This window comes from Urocitellus parryii, chromosome 1 (genome assembly GCF_045843805.1).
Source record: "Urocitellus parryii isolate mUroPar1 chromosome 1, mUroPar1.hap1, whole genome shotgun sequence".
Taxonomy (NCBI): domain Eukaryota; kingdom Metazoa; phylum Chordata; class Mammalia; order Rodentia; family Sciuridae; genus Urocitellus; species Urocitellus parryii.
Window position 1 is genome coordinate 61449803 of NC_135531.1, and position 18558 is coordinate 61468360.

General features: G+C 34.3%; 1 protein-coding gene across 1 annotated transcript in view; it reads right to left on the reverse strand.

Moving 5' to 3' along the window:
* Positions 1-18558, reverse strand: part of Wdr41 (WD repeat domain 41) — a 41264-nt gene that overhangs the window by 3022 nt on the left and 19684 nt on the right. The window contains exons 6-11 of the mRNA XM_026393247.2: positions 13749-13860; positions 11567-11629; positions 9988-10098; positions 5043-5227; positions 2207-2328; positions 870-958 (exon numbers count right to left, since the gene is read on the reverse strand). Of these exons, the coding sequence (XP_026249032.1) occupies positions 870-958; positions 2207-2328; positions 5043-5227; positions 9988-10098; positions 11567-11629; positions 13749-13860 (682 nt within the window). The remainder of the gene's footprint in view (positions 1-869; positions 959-2206; positions 2329-5042; positions 5228-9987; positions 10099-11566; positions 11630-13748; positions 13861-18558) is intronic.

Here is an 18558-nt window from a genome sequence, read left to right on the forward strand (position 1 = left end):
TTGACTTACAATAATGATATGAGACCAGAAAAACAGACAATATTTAAATGCAAAGATGTTCCACACTTATATTACCAAGCAGATGGTACCAAGTACTACACTGGGGTCTTTAAAATACATTATTTTGTTTCATCTTTTTTAACCAGCAAGGTTTGTTCCTAATTTCTTTTTATTGTCCCCACTTACCCATTAGTAAAGGTATATTAATATATACACACAAACACAGAGAATGAAAGAGAAGTAAAAGATCTGAATGACAAAGTCTAAAACAGGAAATAATTAAGATCAATCAACAAAATCAAGGAAAAGCAGCATGTGTGTGTGTTAAACACAATACCCTAGGGCCTCAGGTAAGTAAAAGAACCAGAGGAAACTAGAGGCACCAGCCTCTGATTTCATATTGGGTACTGGTAACTAATTCATTCAAACATCTAGAATTTTATTTTTCAAATGGAGCACCAAAAAGTCAAGAGCTCATGAGGTGATAACAAAGAAAAGTGTTCTTTTCCCATAAGTTATGTTTGATGTTAATGATAAAGAACACTTTAGTTTGACAACCGATGGTAAAAATTTTGTTTGTGTACCAATCAGAATTATAGACAATATAATTGAAAATAACCAGAAAATAACTATTTGCCCTCAAAACAATAAAATCCCAGTTGAACTAAAATAAAGAGGCAGTTCTACTTTAGGACAATATTAAGAAGTGGATCCTAGATCCCAATTATCCTATACTTACTGTAAACATCTAATGCCTGTTTAGAGTACATTCTATTATTTCTGTGGCTTCACACAATCACCTTTCTTCTGCCTGACACATGAGGAAGGAGAGACAGAGAAAGGCTACCTTTTGGGGAAAAGACACACACCTGTTGGTACAGGTTCAGCTGTGAGCTGCTGTTTTTCTCGTAACTCCCAAATGCGTACACTGCCATCTTCTGAGCATGAGATTAACTGCCTGTCAGAACAGAAAATCAGTAATATGGAGAGAGCATCATGGAAGACCAAATGCTGAATCTGCAATCAAAGAAATCATTGGAGCCCTTGACTGTTTTTGTTGTTGTTTTTTTTTTGTTTTTTTCCAGCTCTTGGCACGAGTTCATAAAAATCACAATTGAGGGGCTGGGATTGTGGCTCAGCAATAGAGCACACATCTAGCATATGAAAGGTCCTGGGTTTGATCCTCAGCACCACATAAAATAAATAAAATAAAGGTATTGTGTCCAACTACAACTAAAAAATACATATGAAAAAAATCACAATTGAATGTGGCTTTACAATACAAACTAAATACACTCTTCAGTAAAGGCATACATGACACTATGTGCATTGGCTCAAATGCTTTAAATTTAAAAAATTGCATTTAGGAGGGCTGGGGATATAGTTCAGTGATGGAGCACTTGTTTAGCATATGCAAGGCTCTGGTTGTGATCCCCAGAATGGGTGAAAAAGACATTCAGGCAAACTGCATGCATTATATTTTTACAATATTCTGAGCATTTGTATTCAGGGTGCCTTTTACTCTAAATATATCCTGCATAGAAAATAATGCTATTGTCTTCCCATAATTTTATCAGTAGAAACTCTGCAGCTACAGCTACTCTGAGAGGAAAACCCTCACTTCTAAGCCTTAGACAATGAGAAGCCTACCATTTAATTCTTTTTTAAAATATTTTTTTAGTTGTGGATGAACACAATACCTTTATTTTATTCATTTTCTAAAAACTATTTTGTTTAGTTGTAAATGGACGAAATACCTTTACTTTGTTTATTTATTTTTATGTGGTGCTGAGGATCAAACCCAGTGCCTCACATGTGCTAGGCGAGCACTCTACCCCCCAGCCACAACCCCAGCCCCTACCATTTAATTCTGATTATAAACAAACAACAACAAGGTGGGTTTATATAAAATATAAATAGGAAAATCAGTACGTTGTTAAATGCCACAGTCTTAAAACTTGTTTTTTTAAAAAAGCACTGAATTTAAATGATCTTTTCTTAGAATGATATTCAATATAATTCCTTTGAACCTTGGTTCCTGTAATCAACTCCTCTTCAGAGTCAGCCATAGGGCATTCTCCATTACCAAAAGAACACAGCAGGTCAAGCCACAGAGCCAGGTAACTTGGTCACTTGAGAAATTACACTGGCAGCCCTGGGAACCGTGACTTACTTTCATCTACTGCAGAACAGATGGAACTTGTACCTGTTTGGAAGTTTGGCAATATGCAGGACATTGGAGTCATGTGCAGTTTTCTGGCAGGCAATCACACGCTTCATTTGAAGGTTATACACATATAAACCCCTTCCAACTGCAGCAAATACATTCTGGGGGGAAAAAGTTATTAAAAAAGGGCATAAAACTAATGCCTACTACACCTGGTATAATAGATTCCCAGCCCTTGTGTGACATCAGAAAATCATGGTTACCTCCCCTGTTCCCAGCCTTCAGCCCAAATTACTGCACTGCCCTCTGAAGTCCAAAAATGTCAAAGCACAAAGCTTTCCTTGGTGCTTGGTACTTTGATACAACTACTAATACAGAAAAGGCTCTGCATAACATTACTTTCTTCCTCGATGAGTTGTGACAGCTCAAGGAAGGAACTGTGGCTGGCAGCTTGGTCCTGCAGCAGCCTGGATTTTCATCTACGAAACACTATCCTTGAGAAAATTACTTAGCTTCTTTTGCCTGGAAAATGTGAGAAAAATTACTTGTACCCTGCATCTTAAGCAATCAAGAGACCTATAAATATGATTGAAAAAACATATGCTATAGTTGTACTATCATCATAAGATCCTCTGAAGGCTTCATAAAAAACATTGTTTCTATGTAATGTTAGAAATACCTTTTTACTAAAACAACTTTAATTTTTGGAAAACATTTTTGCCAATTTCATCTTACTTCAGCTTCAAAACATCTTGTTAAGGTAGGAAAAACATGCATCATTGCCATTTTCCAGATGAGCAAGTTAAATTTTAAAAAAGTTTAAAATTACAAAAGAAATCAGGCACAGACTCAATATCAAAATCAGTCATGTTATTCCAGTTTCTTGCCCTTTCCTTATACCATACCACTTTGCTTCTGAAATTATTTTTAAGTTACTAGACATCAGGTAGCACTTGTCTTGGAATCATTCATTTTTATTCATTGGGTACCCTAAGAGGCAGACCTATCAAAAATTCCTACAGATTTCCCCCTGCTTTCAACCAGAGATGTTGAGCCCCTAATCCTTCTTGTTGGCTACAAACCCAACTCAGTCCTACTAACTGGGTTAGCTGTACCAAAGCATGCCCCTGAGCTTCCCAGAGTAAAAGTCGAATGATTAACAGAGTAAATTAAGATTAAGTACTCTGTTCTCAGTAATGCAAGCTGAGACCAGTTGCCATGCACAATTAAAGGAAATGGCTAGCCAAAGTACTAAAATCTAGAGCCTAAGGATTATATTCAATGCAGAACCCCCAAAACTCATTCTACAGAGCAGGAAGTCCATGGAGTTCAAGTAATTAATCAAAGGCCATGTAGAAAATTATAAACATAATTAGAGAATTCATGAGCTTTGGGGCAGAGACATTCAACAGAGATACTCTATCAGTCATCCACCATCAATAATTAATGGAGGATAAAAAGAACCTAGAGATGGAAGGAATCCCAACAAAAGAAAGAAAATTGGGGGAAACTGATTAATACTTACTCAAGCATTTATAGTGCTAATAAAGATTAATCAAAAAATCTTGAATACAAAATTAAAAAATTTTTAAGTACTAAATTTTACAAAAGTGAGAAAAAATACAAAATTTAAATACACACACACTTATATATAATTTTAGGGCTATAATAAGAACACTTTTCTGAGTGTTCTCATATATTATATATAAGTGTGACTTATTGTTCTATCACATATATATATATATATATTTTTCAAAATAAAATTGGGATTCATAGAAACTTGATATTTAGGTGTACATGTATTTAAATTTTTTTTTTTCAAACCCAGTGCTTCACACATGTAGGCAAGTACTCTGCCACTGGGCTACAAGCCCCAGCCCTGTGTACATGTATTTTTTTAAATCCACTTTTATCCTATTCTTATGTTTTTGTTTTTAAAGAGAGATGCAAAGAAATTAAAAGCCTTTCCCTTTCAGTACACAACTTCTGAACTTTTAAAATAATAATAATAACATGTATGCCTTTAGAAAACCAGGATATAAAGGGACAAAATAAAGTGAAAGAAAAGCTTCCTGTGTGATCATGTTTAGAAAACTAACTCCCCCTTTCTGAGTTTCTCAGGCTAAAAGAAGAGATCCCCCCAAACCCCATTCCCAGTACTAGAGACTGAACCCAGTGATGCTCTATCACTGAGTTCAGTGATAGAGCCCTTTTTATTTTGAGACAGAGACTTGAAAAATTGCCTAGGCTGGACCTGAACTTTTGATCTTTCTAACTGGCTGGGATTCTAGCATAGGTCGCCACAGAAGACTGTTTGTTTTTGTCAGGTCAGAGCCAAGATTCAGAAGTCCATTGGTACTGATCATTTATAGCACAAGTGCTTCAAGAACATCACTTCAAGGCCTAATATATGGATAGCAGCAATTAATCAATTATCTTCCCCAGATGTCAGCACACTAAAGATAAACATTCCTAGAACTTTTTGTTTTTATTTTTTTTATCCCTCTCGGAAATGTACGAGAATCTTCAGGAGAATTTTTACAGTGTACTGAAAACAATTTGAAGCATTAACTTCAAATTCTATGGGATTATTTAATCCAACCCAAAATTGTAATAGGGTTTCTAAATCTGCAGTCATCTAATCACTTCTTTGCCTGAAGATTAGGAGCAAAGATTTAAAAATCCTTTTTTAATGTAAGTGGTACAGTCTATGTAAAATATTAGACCATTTGAAGACACAACTTGAAATGATAGGGAATGATATTTTTATGTTCATTATGAGATTAAGTTTTAAAAATCAGAAATTTGGCTTATTAAAAAAGTTTATAGATAAAGTATAAACTTTATAGATAATGTATAGAATTTTTTTTTTTACCTCTTCATCACATGTGAAATGATGAATGGAAATGTCATTTGGCTTTTGACAGAGTTTTATTTCTTGCTGGGTGTCCAGCTGTGGAGATGGGTCCCAGAAGTTTCGTTCATAAGCCTGAATGGTCCAGTCCAGGACATCCCAGATGATCAGCTCTCCAACATGGGAGCCCGTAACAAAACTCTGATCTAGGCAAAGTTCACAAATGCCTAATTATTGATCATTTTCTCTAGGATAAAGGAAAAATGAATGGAATGCCTAGTAGTAATATTCTATAAAACCACAATAATAAGAACAATGAGACACCTAAATAAGCCAAACAGAAAGGTTAATAAAATAGAATAAAAAGACTAGAAATAGGCTTTAAGTTTAGTTTCTTAGTGTTTGATAATTATTAAATTTTACTCTCGTAATAAAATATCTCATGCTGGAATGTTTAGTCAAGTTTGGGAATAAAAAATAAAAGAACCTTACCCTGGAATGTATACCAAAATAAGTACAGAATAGTTTAACAAGTTCAAAATTGTACATAATATAAATTAAAATATTACAGGAACTTAAAGGATTAAAGAAAATAAAGCTGAATAGTTTTAAGAATATGGAGTGGTAAAGGGCTCTAAAGGAAGGAGGGCAGGAACGGGGGGAAGAGATCCAAGTAAATATCTGCTTGATAAGAAGAAAAAAAAAATAATACACTTAGATGGCAAAGAGCTGGAGAAAATTTGCAACTTAGAAGTCAAAACAGGTTTAATATATTTGATACATAAGGAATTCTCAGAAATCACTAAGAACAAGATAAATACCCCAGCAGAAAAACGTGTAAAGGAGGTGAACAGGGAAACAAGTGATCAGTAAATATGTATAAAGATTTTTAAACTCCTTTAATAATCAAAGAAATTTAAATGCAACAAGATACCATTTATTGACTTGTAAATTGGAAAATTTACAGATTTGTAAATTGAAATTCATAAATTTCTTATTATAAAACAGAAAAATGCCCAATACCAGCAAAATCATAGGAAATCAACATGTTGATATATTGCTAATGCCTTAGTACTCATTGATGTAAATCTGAAATAATCTTTTCAAAGATTAATTTGGTAATATATATCAAAACCATAAAAATATAAACCACCAATTCCACTTCTAGGAATTTACTTTGAAGGAAATGTATAAAAGACATATATACAAGGTTGCAATACATAGTCTTAAAAACCTGAAGACAACTTAAACATCTAATTGGAGAGCGAATATATCAGACATTCACAAAATGAAACAGTAATGCTGTTATTGAAAATTAAGTTGTAAAAGTATGTTTTTATATTGACAAGGAAATATATTCATGAGATACTGTTACAAAACAGTATATCATATTTATATATCATATATAATTATAATACACACACACATATACAAGGATGTGGACTAGTGTTTAATACTGGATGATGGGATGATTTTAATTCTTTTTTTTTAGTGTTTCTCACTATTTTCTTCTATGATTATCTAACTTGTATAATGACGTTTTAAAAATCTTTAAATAAAATGAAACCAATGGGCCAAGACACTTTACACATTATGCATTCACTGAAAATGTACAACTGCTAGATTAAAAATTACCTCTAAAAATGTAATTTGTTTTGATTCTTTACATTTTTGAGTAAGAGACCAAAACAATGCACTGGGTCTGGAAACCAAAGTTCTAACTTTGCCTCTACCTATTTTTAGGCAGGTGTTCTTTAGGAAATCTTGAACCTTTCTTCATCTTGGATTTCTCATGCATTAAATGAGAATGATTGTAAATATCAAGTTAAATAATAAATGGCTAGACATTTTTAAAAAGATATCAAATGTTATCTTTGAGTCTCAGGTATTATTTTGAGCCCCTAGTATTATTCCACATTAATGGTATTAAAACATCCAGTCACATGTGATTTAAGAAAGCACAGATGAATACTTGTGATTTAATTATTCCATTTATCCAGTAAACCAGCAAGACAGAAATCTCTAATAACCAGATGTCTCTTAGAAATAAAAAAAAATTACCAGTAATTATACATGTAAACATTCTGTCTTAGTTCCAAGGCCATAACAGGTAGCTTTATTAAAAGATTATAGATTTTTCTGTGTGAAAAATAAGTTAAATTCTTATCTCAGGAGAGAAACAACTTTGTATTTTTAGTAGTGAAAAAGTTTAAAGCAGTCCAAATCATTCTATAACCTTCTCTTTCACCCTTTACCTTGCTCTTTTCAATTTCACTCAAATTGTAAAAGAATCAGAGAACTGAGAGTATAGACACCTCCTGACTTTGGTTCTGCATCTTAGTTACAACACAGAGTGAACCCACTGAGGTCATGCAGCTGTCTGCTGACTTAATTCTCCAAGTACCTGTGATTCCTCTACGCAACAGAAACACAGTGTTAATGACCACTTGAAAATTTTCACCAAGAACAAAATGCTTGCATTCATCTGAGTCAGCACATAGCTTATCACTGTGTAAATTATTTATATTCCTATACAAGTCATGCAAAATGTTTCACACCAAACAGCCTCAATGGTGTAATATTAGTGGACGGACTTTCACCCTCTCAGTATCAAGATACTTAGTATGGAAATCTGACCTGGCATCTGTCTATTCATAACTTGCAAGTACTAATACTTTGTGATACCAGACCATGCTGTCAGCACAAAGCAAGAAAAGGAAAAAAATGAAGAAGCACACAGAGCCTTTGGTCAGAAGGTATTAGCAAAGTCATGTTGTTTGTCTTAGGAAATCTCTGTACGGGCATGCAAATCTCCTGGTATATATTATTCATATTCGTGGGAGTTCTAGTATACCATTCTAAGGTTGCCTTGGGTCTACCTCACTGAACATGTCCCCCAGCTCCCAAAGTTAGAAACCCAGTAACTGGCCACATCTTTTAGTGTTAATGGATAAGGACAAAGAGACAGGGTAGAAATTAGAGGAGGAAATTAAACAACATAATCAATTCAGGATCACGAAAATCTTCAACATCACTGACATGCCCATGCACAAGAGAAGATGGTTAGCAATCTTTTTCAAACTTTACCAGACTGCCATGTATGATTGCTAAATATTCTTTTGCCTTATTTATATCTGTAGTGTAATTTTATAGTCATGGAGTTTATAAAGCAGAAAGTACTGCAAGTTTTCTATAACGTTCATTAATAACTTTTTTTTGCATTAGCTTTCCATTTTCCTTCCTTTAAGAATCTGGCAAAGAAATATTTGAAAGAACTTTCTTAAAATGTTATAAGCCTTGGAATGGAGACATAGCTAGTGGTAGAACATTTGCTTAGCAAACCCCAGCACTACCCGGGGGGAAAAAACAAGTATTGTAAAAGAACCAGAGAACTAGAGTATAGACACCTCCTGACTTTGGTTCTGCATCTTAGTTATAACACAGAGTTAACCATAGTTTATCACTGTGCAAATTATTTATATTCCTATACAAGTTTGCATACCACACAGAGAAAAAGAAAGACCATGAAGTTAAGGCTATACCAGGAACACCCCATCATCTTCATTTAAGTAACCATACTGGTTCAATGGTACCACTGTTTCATCACTAAAACAAGCTAACTAGGCATGACCAGTGTAACAGGCCAGAACATTGCCATGCTTTTCTCAGCAGCTCTGGGGCCTTGGAGAGGCTTCAAAAGGTCTTTTGTGCTGCTGTCCATGGCTAGAAAAAAAAGGGTCCCCAGAGACAATGAAAGGGGCACTACCAATCATTGTTATTTCTATCACCATAGACAATTTGGGCCTTAGAAAGACATATAGCTGAGTTTATAAGAAGATGGCTATTGGGAAAAGGATTTTGGAGCTGGAAGAGACATTCTGACTAATATACATGAAAACGTGACTGAGTAGCATAAAAACAGAGACCACATTTGGTCCTCTTGGTGCTTTCTGTGCCCTTCTTTCCCCTCATCTCATGTTTACACAAAATATTCTTCAAGAGCCAGTCCAGGCTTCAGATAAATATGAGGTTGGGGTCCAGGTCCTTTCTACTATCTCATATTCACAGGATCCTTACAGGACTCATTTGCAGTCTCCACAAGAATTCTCTCACCTGATTCATACACAGATCACCCATAGAGCTCTGATGATATAAGCTGTCACTTATTTGTAAGTGAACTAGCTAAATGTCAAGATCTATGGTTTGTGATCTTATCCTGCCATGTGATGTCAGCTTCAGCTAATATAGTATATGGAGCCAAATAAGATGTCTGGCAAGTCAAAACCCATAACTATAGGAAGGGCAGACATGACTCATTTTCTGCAAACCTTTCTTCTTCACTGGGATTCTTCAATCACAACTACAACTGGCTTAAATCCTGGTTATTCCACTTTAATGTATAACTTGCTATGTGATATTGTACAATATGGTCAGCGAGACAAAAGGGCATAACTATTTCCAATCTTTTCTACTAAAGAAAAACTGGCCAGGGCTGGGATTGTGGCTCATCGGTAGAGTGCTCCCCTAGCACGGGCGGGACCCGGTTTCAATCCTCAGCACCACATAAAAATAAAAACATTGTGTTGTGTCTATCTACACCTAAAAAAAATAAATATTAAAAAAAAAGAACTGGCCAGAACTATTTGCCAAGAATGCTACAATGCTATGAGCACTATGATGATCAGCTCACAGCTACCATGCGGCACCTGGGATAATTATGCTTTTCTCTATCTTCTTGTTGCTGCCTCACTCTGTTTTCCTTATACCTAACTCTTAGACTTGACAACATTTGAGACTTCTTGCTTAGCTTCACTGGCATAAGCTTAGAGTGAAAGAGAATCACAATCTCTAACAATCTATTACTCTAATAACAGTCATTCGAGAATCCTGGAAAAAAACACTAAAGTTCAGAATAGGTTAACACGTTCAAAATTGTGCATAATATAAATATGTACGATGAGCTTACCATTGACATTAACCAATGAAAGAATATTATCCTGGTGATCAAGGAGGCGCTTAACTTCAATAATATCCCATTCAAAGGATCCTTCTGTGGGTTCTACTAACCTGAAAATTACTAAATGACAAAAAGAGATACTGTTCTATTAAAATGTTCAAGAAAGATGAAGTACCATTTTCTACTCAAAAAGCAAGTATTTCGTGAAGTGAAAAATACCTACCATATTGAAAAACCCATCTCCAAAGATAGCCTTATTCATACTAATTTAAATGGCTTCTTTCAAATGCTTGAGATGTTTGAAACAATCTATTCAAACTCCAAGTCAGGGTTTCCTTAGAACTTGTTTGCTTTATTGATTCTTCCAAATTAACTAGCAAATACTGAAGTCCCCACTCTTTCTAGGACCTCAACTCAATGTTGTCCAGCTATCCCATCCCACTATTTACCTGGCTGGTGACTGTCCCACACCCTTGAAACAAGTCCATTATCTATTTTCTCTACTCACATTCCTAGACCAGTAAGTACTGCTTTGAACTAGACTACAAATTCATGCTTAACTTTAACTCAGTGACAAATAAACAAAAACACAACTTTTCTTGATATCTAGGCACACAACATATTATAAATTCGCTGAGAATAAGCCTTAGAATTTTTGTATGTCAAACAGTTCTTTTGATTATAAGTATATGTTCAATGTTTTGCTTAACTCATCTGACTTTAATAGTTTTATTTAAACTAGTATAATCCTAATTTTAACCAATACATAAAATATAAAATCAAATCAAGTAAAGTGATTCTGTCAACCAATACTTAATTATACTTCTACTAAGTACTTGGAGCTTTAGCTATCAAATGTGAACAAGGCCCAGGCACTGCCTTGAAATGCTCAATCCACAGTGAGAATGAGACTTACACAGACTTAGCATCAGTAAATTAAGTGCTATGATAAGCCACTGGAGCAAGTGCTGTGGATGCTCAAAGATTAGGATTCCTAACTTCTGAGAAGTAGAAAGGTCTTTTATCCTTTCCAAGTAGTGGTAATTACCCACCCAAGTCTCTCTTCTTTCTCACATGTCTCTCTGGGAAACAGGTCATACCATTTTTTTTCTTCTTCTGTATTTCTGACACTATTTCACCTACTTATAAATCTCTAGCAAGGTTATTATATTCTGATAGCCATTCATGTTCATAATGGTTGTCAAGAGAAGGTCTTTTAGATGATACAAAAGAGAACTCCTTCCTACACCTATCAAAGTTGTGTGAAAATGCTGCTTTAAGTGGAATACTATCAAGTTATCCTGAGACTGCAATTTTAGAAAAAGCAGCAATATATTGTTAAAACAACAAAGAATATAGTAAACTAAACTACAAGAAACCTGATGTAACATCTTGAAAATGTTTCACTTTCTGTATCACTTTCAACAATCCCAAGGAGCCAAGGCTTGGCAGGGGCAAATATCCCTGAATTAAAGACTACTTTGTCTTTCCAGCACTTATATACTAGTCTAGTTTAAAATATATACACATATACACACATGTACACACATGTATATAAATGAAAAAAGAAAGAAAAAATAGTACTCACTCAGTTCTTTGCCAACTGCTGCTATGACACAGTTCTTAGGTATTTCAACCAAAGCACTGATACCTTCATAAATATATAAAATTCAAATCATTTTTTATGAATCCCAACAAAAATATTCTGAGTTTTATGTCAATCATTTCCTATAAAGGAGATGGTAACAACAAAGTACCCAAAACTTGCTACAAACATACTTATATACATGTTTACAAATGGAAAATGATTGTTCTAAGTAGATTTCTGAGACCTCTGGAAGACACTGTTTTATTATGGGTACAACATGCTCTTTGAAAACTTTTACTGTTGTGGCAAAGTTGTATATTCAGCCATTTCAACTTCCTTCTGATAATCTCCATCACCCATTTACAAGATGGCTAATTCAAATGAGATAAAATTGGTATTTTTCCCTCAATGTAAACTTAAGCCTGGGCACTAAATGAGCTAAAAGGACATTGTGAAATACATATTTGTTCTTCATCCTGTTTCCTATAACCCAACTTCTAAAACCCTTTGAATATCCAAAAATATAGTGTGTTTTATATGCTAATGGGATGGCTGGCAGTCACTAGGTCACTTCAGAATGAGGACTGGTTGCCAGAAAGATCAAGGCAGAATTAGAGGATTAGGGCTTTCAGCCCCAACTCCCTACCTCCAGGGAGAATATAGGGGCTGAAGGTGGAATGGGTCACTGGCTACCAATGACTTAATCAGCCATGCCTATGGAATAACGCATGTTTTTTGTTTGAAAAACAACAGGACAGGGTTCAGAGATTCCATATAGCGGATACGTGGAGGTTATGGAGGTTGACACACTTGGAGAGGACACAGAAGCTCCTCACCCCTTCCCACCTGCGTTCCCCATGTGGCTTTCCTCTGCATCCTTTGTAATACCCTCCCTGAGTTCTGAGAGCTGCTCTAGTCATTAATCAAATCCAAGAAGGGGGTTGTGAGAATCTTGATTTATATATAGCCCATGGGTCAAAAAACATAGTGTTATAAATGGCATTTGAAGTGAGATGGGGCAGTCTTGGGGACTGAGCCTTTAACCTGTGAGATCTGACTGAGGCGAATTAGAGGACATCCAGCCGCCGTCTACCACTGAAGCACTGCACGTTGGAAGCATGGTTTTGAATGAAAATATAGGAGAAACTGAATTTGGTGAGTCAGAGTTAGCCAATAATTAACAGCATTCTTACGGTCAATAAATACATTTACAAAAGTCCTTATATTACTAAAATAATCAGAGTTATACCATACCATATTTCATACAGAGATTTCTGTAGGGTTTGTCTGTTTATTGTGTTAAGAGACAGGGTCACACTATGTCGCCCAGACTGGGCCATACCTCTTGGGCAAGTGATCCTCTTGCCTCAGCTTCCCAAGAAGCCGAGACTACAACCATATACCACCATGCTTTTAAGTATAGAGTTCTGAATATATTTTCATAACTGAATCATAAAATGATTTGAAGCTAACCACAATTTCTATATGTTATAATTATTACTTTTGTTAGAAAGAATTATAGAGTTAGAGTTGATGTATTAGAACCAGCATATATGTTGGCAAAAATCTATGTATTAAAGTTAATTTTCCATTGTGATATATACCATATAGATGTAATTCATAGTATATAGGTAAATTTGGAAAATATTTTACTCATGTGCTTGTCCTTCCCATCCATTGAGACTAGTAGCACTGTTGTGATCTGAAGAGCTTTTCTGGCTTAATTTCTCCTCCACATGTCTTTTTTTTAACCAGTATGTTTTGTATTTTCCCATGTGTGAGATATGCTAGAGGAGGAAATGAAAGTATAATGGGGCCAGAGGAAGTGGAGGAGATAAGAGCAGATGCACAGAGTATGAGAGTCTATGTTAATTACATTATTTGTGAAGTGAATATACTAACTGAATATGGCTACCTGTAATCTTTGGAGCTAAACCAAAACAAAACCTAAATCCCCCATAAAGACCTTTGTGTTCATAAAGTCTCTTTGAATTTGCTGTCTTCTAGAGTCTATCAATCATGATTCAGCAATATTTATATATATAATTTTTAGTTGTAGATGGACACAATTCCTTTATTTATTTATGTGGTGCTGAGGATTGAACCCAGTGTATCATAGGTGCTAGGCAAGTGCTCTACCACTGAACTTCAACCCCAGACCCCAGCATTATATTTTGTTTACCTGTATCAGAAAGGTGGCTGGTCTTACACAGGAGATCTAATTTTCGGTTCCACACACATAAGTCATTCCCACCAGAGAGCCAAACATCTAGTCTCTTAAGAACAGTTAAACACTGCAAAATTGATTTGAAATGTGTGTCAATTTAAAAACTCAAGCATTTCATTGTTCAATGGTTTTAAACTATGCCCACAAGTTCAGATCCTGAGCCAGAACCACTGAGCTAAGATGTTCTCTGTTCCTGACCACAAAAACTATTAGATAATAAATGTTTATTGTTTTAAGCCACTAAACTGTGAGGTAATTTCCTACTCAGTAATAGAAAACACACAATGTTTAAACTCCTTTTTAAATAAAATAGAAAATGCAACCTTAGTTTTTGAGTTTCAGATTAGTTATCTCCTAATTCTTCCCAATAATTCTGTTTGGTAGACTCAGGATGGTTAGCATTTCATGGACTGACCTTCACCTCTAGTGGCTCCCTAAAGGGCCCCTTAATAGTCCTTTCCTCACCTGCCCACTGGCAGCTTAGAAAAAAGACAAGAGCAAGAAAGAATTAAAAAGAAAATGAGGAGGTTCTGGTGATCTTGTCTAGGTTGCAAGTAGGGCTGTTTTTAAAAAGAGTTGAAAGCAATCAATGCAGTTTTTATTTCAAGAGGTCCTATGCTGCCTAATCTCTGCTTTAATATTAGTACCTTTTTCATTTTATTGCCCAATAATATTCCTCTGTATGGATATGCACATTTTATTTATTCATTCATCAATTGATAAACATGTAGGTTGTTTCCATCTTTTAGCTATTATGAATAATACTGCTCTGAATACTCGTGGACATGTTTTTATTTCTCTTGGGAATATATCTAGGAGGATAGTTGTGTTAAATAATTCTGTTAAATATTTTGATCAACTACCAAACTGTTTTCCAAGGTGATGGTACCATTTTACAATCCCACCAGCAATGTATGACAGTTACAGTTTTTTTCACATCTTATTAACACTTGTTAAGACTGGTCTTTGGTCTTTTAGACATGAGTCATTCTGGTATGTATAAAATAGTATTCTATTGTATGTATATGTGGAGTTTTCTTGTGTTTTATTTTATTTTTACATAGGGTCTAAGTTACTGAGGCTGGTCTACACATTCAATCCTCCTATCTTAGTCTCAAATTGCTGAGATTATCAATGTGGTTTTTGATTTGCATTTCTCTAAAGACTAACGATGTTGAGCTTTTCATGAGTTTCTTGGCTACTTGTCTTATTCAGAGAAATTTGTTTTAAATCCTTTGTTTATTTATCTCTTAATTGTGGAGAATTCTTTGCATATTCTGGATGCAAGTACACTGAATTTGCAAATACTTTCTTCCATTTTACAGGTTATTTTTTCACTTTCTTAGTGGTGTTCCTTTGAAGCACAAAAGCTTTTAATTTTGATGAGGTCCAATTCAATTAATTTTTTTAATAAATGAAATGTTTTAAATTTAATTGTTTTGTAGGTGGATATCTTGTTGCATTAAGTTTTTTTTTTTTTTTTTTTTTTTTTTTGGAGACAGGTCTCCCTAAGTTACCCAGGCTGGTCTCAAACTTCTGGACTCCTCCTACTTCGGCTTGCAGAATAGCTGAAACTATGGCACCTGGATCAGCATCATTTTTTCTGAAGTCTTGTCTTTCTTCCATTGAAGGGTGTTGGCACCATGTCAAAAATCACAAATATTGTCTATATATGTGAGATTTTATTTCTGGACTATCAATTATATCCCTTTGATCTGTGTGTCTACCATTATGCCAGTACAACACTGACTTGATTACTTCAGTGTTATGTAAGTTTTTAAATGGGGAAGTGACAGTCTTACAATTTTGTTCTTCCTTTTCAGGACTGTTTTGGCTATTCTTGCTTGCCAGTTTCTGAAATAAAAAGTCAGCTATAATTTTGATAATGATTTTGTTCCATCTGTAGATCAATGAATGGTGCTATAATCTTAACACTATTAAATCTGATCCATGAACATGGAATATTCTCTTCAGTTATTTAGATCTTCTTTCAACTCATTTTGAAATTTTTAATGAAAAAATCCTGAACTTTAAATTTATTCCTAAGTGTTCTATTCTTTTGGATGTTACCATAAATGGATTTTCTTAATTTTTAGAGGGTTAAATATTAGTAAATAACAAACACAACTGATTCTTATATATTGATTGTGTATCCTGAAACCTTACTAAATTAATATATTAGCCTTATCAGTTTTATTGTGGATTTAGGATCTTCTATATACAAGATCACATCATTTGTAAATATAGACAGTTTCATGCCTTTCTTTCCAAATTGATGTCATTTATTTCTTCTTTATTGCTAATTGCCCTGGCTAGAACTTCAAGTACTATACCAAACAGAGTGCTCAGTGCAGACGCTCTTACTTTGTTCCTGATCTCAGGAGGAAGAGTGTTCAGTCTTTTGCCCTTAATAAAATCCTAGTTCACAGAGTATTTTTATCATTAGAGGGCACTGATGTTTATTGAATACTTTCTCTGCATCTATTGAGATGATCATGTGATTTTTACCATGTATTCTTACTATGATGTACTTCATTGACTGATTTTCTTATGTAAAATTAAGCTCATACTAATGGGATAAATCTCCCTTGATTATGTTGCATAATCTCCTTTTATATATTACTGGATTTGGTTTGCTATTTTTTTAAAATATTTATTTTTTAGTTGTACACAATACCTTTATTTTGTTTAATTATTTTTATGTGGTGCTGAGGATCGAACCCAGGCGAGATCGATTGCCAGGCGAGTGCTCTAAGGCTGAGCTACACCCCCAGTCCCTTGGTTTGCTAATATTTTATGGATGTTAATGTACTGCTTTTGTTACATAACATTATCATTAGCATGGTACAAACTCTATTTTATAGTCTTCTGAAGTGATATTTTTTTAAAAAATATGTTTAGTTGTAGATGGAAACAATAACTTTATTTTATCTATTTACATTTTTATGTGGTGCTGAGGACAGAACCCAGTGCCTCACATGTGCTAGGCAAGTGCTCTACCACTGAACCACAACCCCAACCCTTGAAATGACATTTTAATGAGTGTGTATATGTGGGTATCTATATGGGGGGGGTGTGTGTATGTGTGCACATGCATATAATTTCTTAAATTTTAATTTTTTTATTCTAATTAGTTATACATGACAGTAGAATACATTTATGTACTTTGATATATATAAATGCAGTATAATTTCTCATTTTTCTTATTGCATATGTTATAGAATCACATTGGTCATACAGTCATATATGCATAAGGTAATAATGTCTGTTTCATTCTATTATCTTTCCTACCTTCATACCACTTCCTCTCCCTTCACTCCCTTCTACCTAATCTAAAGTAACTCTATTCTTCCCTAGCCACACTCCCCCTTTCTGTGAATTAGCTTCTGCATATCAGAGAAAACATTCTGCCTTTGGTTAATTTTTTTTGATTCATTAGTAAAGCCAAACTGCCTTCCAGCAGAGCATGTGAATTTATTCTCTCAAAAAGCAATAAAAATGTCAATTTCACTATCTCCTTGCTAACACTCACCCTGATAAGAAAAATTTACTAGTTCAAATGATAAATAATAGCATTTCACATATATAGCATTTCATATATATATGAAATTCTTAAAAAATTATCTCTTCAAGAACAACTGATCTAATGAACTAAAGTGAACACAATATTACTTGTTTAATAATTTTTTTTGTAAAGCAGGATCACAGCCAGAGTAAACAAATACAATTACCTAGCTAATTTCAATAAAACCCTTTTATAAGGTATTTTTACCAAACTGAAATAAGGCACTTTATTATTGACCAGTTCCTATGACTAGTTTATGAAACAGTTCCCAAAAGGAACTTCCCCCAAAGACACTAATTTTTTTTTCTCCTTCTCTATTCCTTCAACTCAAGTATTTTCAATTGAAACCTAAAGACCTTGTTTTTTCAGATAGTAGGAATTATTTTTAAGAAATATATAAGTAACATCTTTTCATATCATTTAGAGATTTTGATCAAGTCAATACTTTAATGACTTCTTCAGAGAAAGTTCATTGGTAAATTAAATATGAGCATACAGGACATAGTACTTCTTTCCCCAGAATCTTTATTGTTATTCATAACAGCACAGTGCCATGAGGTAGCTACCAGAGATGCTGCCTTTTAGGAAAAAAAATCTTTTCACTGTTGGAAAAAAAAAAAGTGTTATCTCCAACATGAAGCTCAGTTAGCTTTAAAGCAAATGAGGAAACACCTCATTTTACTAGTGTCTTTTCCCAAACTGGTTAACATTAAAAAACAGTGTTACTTTCTTAGAACATTTAAGGTAATTTCTTCTGTATGAATCACAAGTAACCAAGACTTATCCATGTTTGTTTCTCCAACATGTAGCAGAGTTTCTCTCACATAAGAAGTGCCAAATGATGTTTGTAAAATTAATGAACCTAATAGAAGCTAATTAGTCACGAAAGATTTTTAATTTTAGAACTAATTGACATATCTTTATGACCTTAAAGAAGGGAGTAGTCAAGGGACAAATAACTCCATATTTTTAGTTCATAGAATAAAAAAAAAAGACTAGTTATTGTTAAAGTCTTTCTATAAGTGGCATCTCAGGATTACCTACTAAAAATATGCCCAGTTCTATTTTCTTTCTTATCTTGCTATAATAATTAGCCCCTGCTCTACTTTCCATTTGAAACACTGTTAAGAGTCAATACATATGTTCACAAAAATCTAGTCTTAGAATCAAGTGACTGGAGGTGTCTGTGAAAAAATAATT